Raw genomic sequence first — 7,500 nt, forward strand, 5'->3', positions numbered from 1 at the left:
ATCGGGACAAAAAGACCGTTTTTTGGGGTGGAGGTTGTTGTGCTGGGAGCGTGCTTTTTGTTGCGCTGATTCGGCCCTGGTTTCATCGTGTCTTGTAGCCTTGCTGAGCCTCGTGCCTCACCTTGGTTGGCTCTGGGGTTCTGCTGGCTCGGAGTACGGGGTCGAACGGTGGGCGGACCTGCCTCCCTCTCCTGCTCGCAATTTGGCGCCAGAACTGGTTCCTTGGCGGCTGTGAGCGGACTTGGGCCAAGACCAGGAGGTCGACAGCACCACGGTTTCTCCTGCCCCCCTGACGAGAGCAAGGCCAGCTCGTCCGACACCAATCCAGGGACTGTTGCGTCCACACCATGGTCCAGCCTGACCACCAGAAATAGCTACGTTTTGTGTGTGTGTGTGTGTGTGTGTGTGTGTGTGTGTGTGTGTGTGTGTGTGTGTGTGTGTGTGTGTGTGTGTGTGTGTTTGTGTGTGTGTGTACCTGGCGCCTTGGAGGGTTTGAGATTTGTATATTCATTGGAATTGTCTGTGTTTTCCCCACGCCCAATCCCACACTATCCCGTCGAATCGCCCCGGATCCATCTTCTTGCCGAGTCTTGTTATTTCTGGTTTGAGGAATAAACGTTATCAACTCAGTGAAAAGCGACTCGTGCCACCTTCCTCGTCCCGTTTGCGGTAGAGCGATTAGAACCGCCATCTTTGGGTTATAAATAAATAAAACGCCTCCATCGTTTCGGCTCATTCTATGTTGGCGGGACTGTTCAAGTCCCGTGGACGTCACAATATCAAACGGACAAGCACACAATGTGGCGAAATGACCCAGAGCACGAAACCTAAACTCGTCATTGCGGATCATCAGATCATTATTTATAATAATGGACAATCTAGCTACTGAAACTTGAATTACCTGGTGAAATAGCTCAGGATTGTACTGCGCTTTGCTGTGGGACACAATCCCAAAAATGTTGCCTTTCTCTTCAGAGCCATAACTAAACACTGAGTCGCAAGGATTAAAACAGAACCAGCGGTGAAAAGTATCGCAGCGAGGATTAATTGCCGACTGAAAGCAAAAGATGTGGGATTGCCGATTGTGCAGTTTCCGATCATGTGACATTATTGTAAGAGTGGAGAGGAGGGGGGATTCAGGTGCACTTGGTGAACCCCCCCCCCACCTCCAGATCAACCATTGCTGTGGCTGCTAGTTGCATCATTGGAGGGAGTATGGCTGTGCCGCTGGTGCAGTGCCTCCTGTTTCAGGTAAGCTAATACTCATTTTGCTGACTCAGAAGGATAACAGGCTGAGTCACCCCACATGATGTTATTTAACAGCACGACAGGGGGTCAAACTCAAGACCCGAAGATCTTATGCCAGTCACCTCAACCGTTAAGCCAACACAAGGGGTGTATAGTCTAACCTTGTACACTGCATCGGACTAATAAAAGAAAAGACAACCGAGTCAGGTTGGAAATATCAACAAACAATAATTTGTTTCAAACACACAAACAAGCAATCATTTAAAAGCAAATATTTATAAGCCAGAAAACAAAAAGGCACAAAAGAGCAGATTTAACCATAACACGTATTCTTCTTCAATCTTACTTAAACAGAAGAATTGGCCTTCATTCACTCAGGGGAAAAGAAGAAACCAAGAAGGACTTGAAAATAAAATAAAAGTAATGAATGGAGAAAAGGAAAGCAGTCTTTCGTCTCTCCCTCACCTCACACAAATATACAGAATGCTGAGAAAAATGGATGAGGAAGATGGGCAGTGGCGATGTGAAGCAATAGGGACACGCAGCCACATCCCTGAGGTACCCAGACCAAGTAGGCGAGTCCACTCTGGCATCCTAGATATGCGAGCCAGATGTGCGACTCGCCCACTTCTGCCTCAGATTCTTCCTCCTCAGGTCCCCGTTGATGAGGTGCCGCCGTTCATACTTCTCGTCCTTCATGGCTGACAGGATCGAGAGGGCAGAATGGCGCTCGTGGAAGGAGTGTTCTTTTTCCACAGAAGCTCGACACCAACTGCTCATGAAACTTTCCTTTCTTTTCCCTCACGTTTTTGTTCATTCCCTCACAAGCCTTCTCAGTCTTTTAGTCTTCTGTTCATGCGAGCTTGTCCCGTCCGTTTCTCCTTTCTGCTTCCCTCAGCCTTCTGCCCTCTCTTCTGCTTTCTGCCTTTTACTTTTTCCCTTTCTGCTTTCTGAGATGTCTGCTCAGGAGCCATATTCGTCCCTGCTCATGCGAGATTGTCACGAGTCCTCTTGCCTTTCTCCTTCTTCTTCACATCAGCATTCTTTCCATCCTCCCACAAGCCTTCTCCCCCTCCCATTGGTCCACAGCCAATGGGGGCAGGTGCATGACGTCACTTGTGGAAAACGCCACACCATTCTGAGGGAAGTTTCAACAAAGCCCCCGCCCACCCTTTACACGCTCAAATCCACAACAAGAGCCCCAGCCCCCTCCTTCATGCGGAAAATGTCCAGTCACACTGTTTTGTAATGTACACGCCCGCGAGAAGAGCCATGCTGAGTACCAAGCACTACGAACATGCATGCAAGAGCACCTGATGGGTTACCAAGTAATGCACAGATGGAGGGAACATGGAAAGGAACCCCGCACAACTGAAGAATTAACAGCCACGGGATTGAAGGTAAGACCGATGAGGTAAACGATGGACTGTTGAAGGGTTGTTTGATGGAGGTGACATCCTTGGTGGAACGTTGAAACGGGCTGATGGGGTAATGGAGGGATGATTGAAAGTAACAGAGGGGGAGGGGGAAGACATTATATGTGACAAACACAGCCGAGCCAACGCATGCCCCCCCAAACAGCCCTTTGACAAGGGACCAAGGACTATCTATACAAAGACTAATGAAATACTTGATCCTCGGGTCACCTACATGTCCATATATGCTCTCCCCCTGGGGTACGTTTTCCAAAACCATAACATTACATATATATATATATATATATATATATATATATATATATATATATATATATATATATATATATATATATATATATATATATGAAAAAAGTAACGTTTGCATGTTTTGGACTCTTGGACTATTGTGAATGCCATTCCTATATCATGTTGAATGCTCCTTGAATATAAACAACCAAGTAAGAGAACATGTTAAAGACAATTTGAACTTGGTCATTTTGCATTTGCCGATGGTGCTAGAAATGCATGGTCTTCCATTGCAAGCACAGAATTCTTTGAAAAGCAAGAATAATATTCTTGTTGGATCAAGATAAAAACACGAGAAGCCCTTGTGATTGTTGAATAAAAGTATATGACTGCATCATGCTTTTTGCAGGAAATGTTTGAACATTTCAAGCTTATCTTACAGAACAAGGAGAAAGATTGGACAAGCACCATAGTTGACAAGGCCTAACCTTAGAATTGTACTTTTGAGAACATTTAAGGGTTCTGTAACCAAATTAGTGAAACAGTTAGCGGTTGTTTGTGTTGAAATTGATTTCCATGAAACACGATTCCACCAGAATTTGCTTCAAACCCTAATTCCATGCCATGCATTTAAGGGTGGGGGAAAAACCACACACACGAGTGACCATGTGATAACCTACTGGACCGACCAATGCATTCGTTGTGTTCTCAAGATCACTTTTTTGTCATCTTCTGCTTCAATATAATTTAATGGGAACCTTCCCAGCACTCAATATGTTTTCATCCTAAAATACAAGGAATGATCAAAATACAATGCCACAGAAAAGGCCACAAAAGTGTGAAATTAAATAATCTTTCCAAGAACAGCATTGAGCCAAGAGTCTCCGTGATAGACATAATCCACTCTCTGTTGCTTAGCTCCTTCATAAGCCTTCACAGCCAGGTTACAATCTGACATGCTTTAGTGTGCCAAGCAGCCTTCCACCATACCCTGCCAACTCTGGATTGCAATTGCAGCCTCCAGTGTGTGCACTTGTCTGATCCATCAACACTGCCATGAAGAAAAATATATATATTGTTGGGTTTGAATTATAAATGTTGAACTTACTAATAAGAAAACAGAGAAATGTGTACAGACACAGACAGACACGTGGCTATTTTGAAATGTGGTTGGTCTGTCTCTGTTCCATCTCCTAAAACCCTCCCACGTGTTAAAATAGCAGTCAACAACACCAACTTGCGCGCGCACGCACGCACGCACGCACGCACAAGAGAGTATGAAAAATAAAACTTCTCCAATTGGATGAGATAAACTCACGTATAATCATCTTCATCTTTCAAAACACAATCCAAATCAAGAACTGAGATATTACGAGAGCAGGTCGTTGCTGCGAAAGTTCGACCAGAGCCATCCAGATATTAAATATGCAAAATGGGTGGCTGGGTGGAGTTGTTTTTAATAAATATATATATTTTTTGAGAAAACCAAGGAAAGGGGAGAAAAAGAGGTTAAAAAAAAGAGGGTTCGATGGAGGCAGGAGGAAAAAGTATGTCGGTCTGGGAAGGTCAGGAAAAGGAAATATGTGGGGCATGTATGTGGGGACCAAGGTGGGGGAGTGGGTCAAATACTCCACCATTGTGTACGACTGTACGTAATCTGTAAATTTTTCCTAAACAGCAGCAGCTGTGAGGAATATAAAATGAGGTTAACTCTTCGATACATTTGTAGTCTGGATATGAGAAAATCAACAGACTGCTTGTAACCTTTGATATTTGGCGGACATATTACAAAACCAGCGGCAGATCGAGCATTTCACGACGGTAAGCGGTGGGGATAGGGGAGGGGGTTTAGGGTGTTCCCAAAAGGTTTTGGCTAAAAAAAAATGTTCCAAAGCCATCTGGGGGATTCTGTGAGCTTGACCTCCAAATGCTTTGGAAAATTACACTTCATATAATGGCACCTGGTAAAGTCTGAAATGTCCAAATCACCTATCACACATTTGGCTCAGTCATTACAAATTTCATTTACAGAGCATAGAAGTCAGAAACTAAAGACATACAAAAACCAGAGAAAGTTGTCAACCATGGATGTAAACCGACGAGATTTACAATGAGAAATGGAACAAAAGAGAATAATGGGAGAGATAGGAGAGTACGTGAGTGCAAAAAGAGTTCTGAGAAGGAAGAGAAAGGATTTTGATAGAGAGGAAGTAAAAAAAAAAGGAGAAAAAGGGGAGGAGAAGAGAATGTATGGACAATAAGGGGGGAAAGCAGGGGTTGAAGGAGAAATGTTGCCATATTTGTGTACATAATAAATAGATAGCCCAGAATTAATGAGCAGATAATGAATTCTGGGTCATCTATTTATTATATGGCTATCTGATGTGTTTCATGTGATGAGAAACGTCAGTAAAATAATTCCGCATTAAATATTCTATGAATACTTTTTACTGCTCTGAATGTACCTTTACAAACTCCTCTGAATGTACCCCTCAACGTACAAAGTCCTTCCTTGGCACTGGGCATCCTCCAACTCCTATTAACATACAAAATCCTTCCTTGGCACTGGGCATCCTCCATTGTACAAAGTCCTTCCTTGGCACACCTGAACTCCTGTCCACCAACAAGGTCTTCATCCACAGCTTGATGGAGTACTGCTCTCCCCTCTGGGCTGGCTCCCCTGCCTCACATCTTGCTCATCTTGACGCCATGGAAACCAAGATCTTTAAGATTATTGGAATCTTCCGCGATGAAGCTGAGTCTATGGGTTTATTACTTCGCCATCGCAGATAGGTCGGTGGTGTCTCTGTCTTCCACCTTCTCCTTTCTGGTCGTGCACCCTCTGCTCATTTTGTACTTTGTCGCCCCCTCCCCCCAGGTTTCACCACGTTGGTTTGAACTTCAGAAATAGTGTTCCACAAAATGAACTTTGAATGATCCAAAACCATGATATTTTTCACCCCCGTTAACCCACCCAAATCACTCTGAATTTCCCAGTTTATTCATCCTTCGAGTTTCCTTCTCCACACATGCATGTTTTGAGTCTGATTTTTGTCTGTTCTGTCCTAATCCGTTCAGTGTACTCGCTCTTCCACAAAGCTCGATTATGTATCCAAAAACATTTTGTCTGACGGAATGTTCGTCAAATAAAATATAACAGCCCAGTGACTGGCTGGTCATTCAAATTACTCACCCCCATGTATTTATATTTGTTAATTTATTTAGTTCCTTTTATTTATTTCATTAGATATTTATTTACTCATCCAAGGAGGAAGGGAAAATTGCAACATTATGAAGGCCCTCAATTGCAGGATGAATCCTTTTGTACATTTGGGCCTAATTATACTTCAACAATCACCATCTTTGTGGCTGATTGGTGCAGGACCACTCCTTTGTAGTGTAAAACTTTTGACATATATCAATGATGTCACCAGTAGTTTGCTTATATTCATGGCAGGATGTTCAAACATCGAGAGTTATCGCTTCTCTAGATATTAACAGCAGCGTCCAATACTGTTCATCATTCTTGAAATCTGGGTAAACCATAATAACCATATAACTGTGAGGCATCACAATCCTGACACAGCAACCATACTTGTTTGTATTATAATGAGACACTTGCTTTACAAAAGCCGATAACAAGATGGTGTTTGGTTGTTCAGCACCTGCAGGGGTTTATAATTTGTACATGTATCTTAGCATGTGTATATACATACCAGACTCGATGGGGGTAATGGTTTGAGTGTCCGCCCTGAGTCTGGGAAGTCAGCAGTTCAAACCCCCCGCTGAGTCATAGCAGTGACTTTTGAAAATGAGATGCGCTGCTTCCTTGCTTGATGCTCAGCATTTAAAAAAAAGGATAGAGAATGGAAAATAACTATAAGTTGTGAAAAAACAATGCTGGCTGTATGGGTCCTAATGGTCTCCAAGGCTAAACAGCATTGGGAAGACAATGGCAAAACCACCCAGAATAACCCTTCCCAAGATACTGCTTCTGCAAAGAGTATGGTACATCAAATCATATATATATATATATATATATATATATATATATATATATATATATATATATATATTATATATAGTGTATTTTATGGTGCAAAAGTCATATCGCAAATACTGACACAATATGATTTATTCTCTGGTTGATTCAATGTCTGTCAGTGTGTTCGTCTCATTGCCTGTTCGTCTGTCAGTACAACCCCTTCATCAAGAACGAGAGAGAAATTGTGGAAGAGGGTCGCATTCCCACAGTACAAGTGTGAAATCTACCAAATGTGTGCGAATGTGAGGGGAGAGGGACAGAGAGTGCAACATTACTCACGTAAAGGAGCAGCCATTGAAGTCGGCTGATTGACCGCAGAGTGGTAGATCCAAACAGCGTGAAGTTCCGGTGGCGACATGGCTGGAAGATGAGCGATGAACACCACATGTCGGTTTGAACTTCAGAAATGGTGTTCCACAAAATGTACTTAGAATGAGAAACTTAACCTCCAGATAGCGCTTCAGTGCACCCAGCCGATTGTATGAACGGAAAGACTACTCTGCTGCTGCAGGTGACAAACCGGTCTATATGAACTTGACTTCA

At 43.2% G+C, this 7,500-nt stretch overlaps 2 protein-coding genes across 8 annotated transcripts in view; one reads left to right on the plus strand and one right to left on the minus strand.

The window, feature by feature from the left end:
- Positions 1–7,500, minus strand: part of LOC147012760 (uncharacterized) — a 345,711-nt gene that overhangs the window by 235,972 nt on the left and 102,239 nt on the right. Inside the window, exon 1 of one of the 7 annotated variants that reach the window (XM_085853920.1) lies at positions 7,237–7,484. The exons of 5 other annotated variants lie outside the window; for them this stretch is intronic. In XM_085853920.1, the coding sequence (XP_085710046.1) occupies positions 7,237–7,344 (108 nt within the window). In that variant the 5' untranslated portion in view covers positions 7,345–7,484. Of the gene's footprint in view, positions 1–1,713; positions 2,300–7,236; positions 7,485–7,500 lie in introns of those variants that run through there. One more of the 7 variants, XM_085853921.1, reaches the window with a different exon arrangement.
- LOC147012761 (uncharacterized) overlaps positions 2,473–7,500 on the plus strand; it is a 63,237-nt gene continuing 58,209 nt past the window's right edge. Inside the window, exon 1 of the mRNA XM_085853930.1 lies at positions 2,473–2,648. The gene's annotated coding sequence lies outside the window, so the exon portion shown is untranslated. The remainder of the gene's footprint in view (positions 2,649–7,500) is intronic.

Source organism: Eptatretus burgeri, chromosome 14 (genome assembly GCF_056783735.1).
Source record: "Eptatretus burgeri isolate ZD-2024b chromosome 14, Ebu_testis_v1, whole genome shotgun sequence".
In the NCBI taxonomy this organism is placed as follows: Eukaryota; Metazoa; Chordata; class Myxini; order Myxiniformes; family Myxinidae; genus Eptatretus; species Eptatretus burgeri.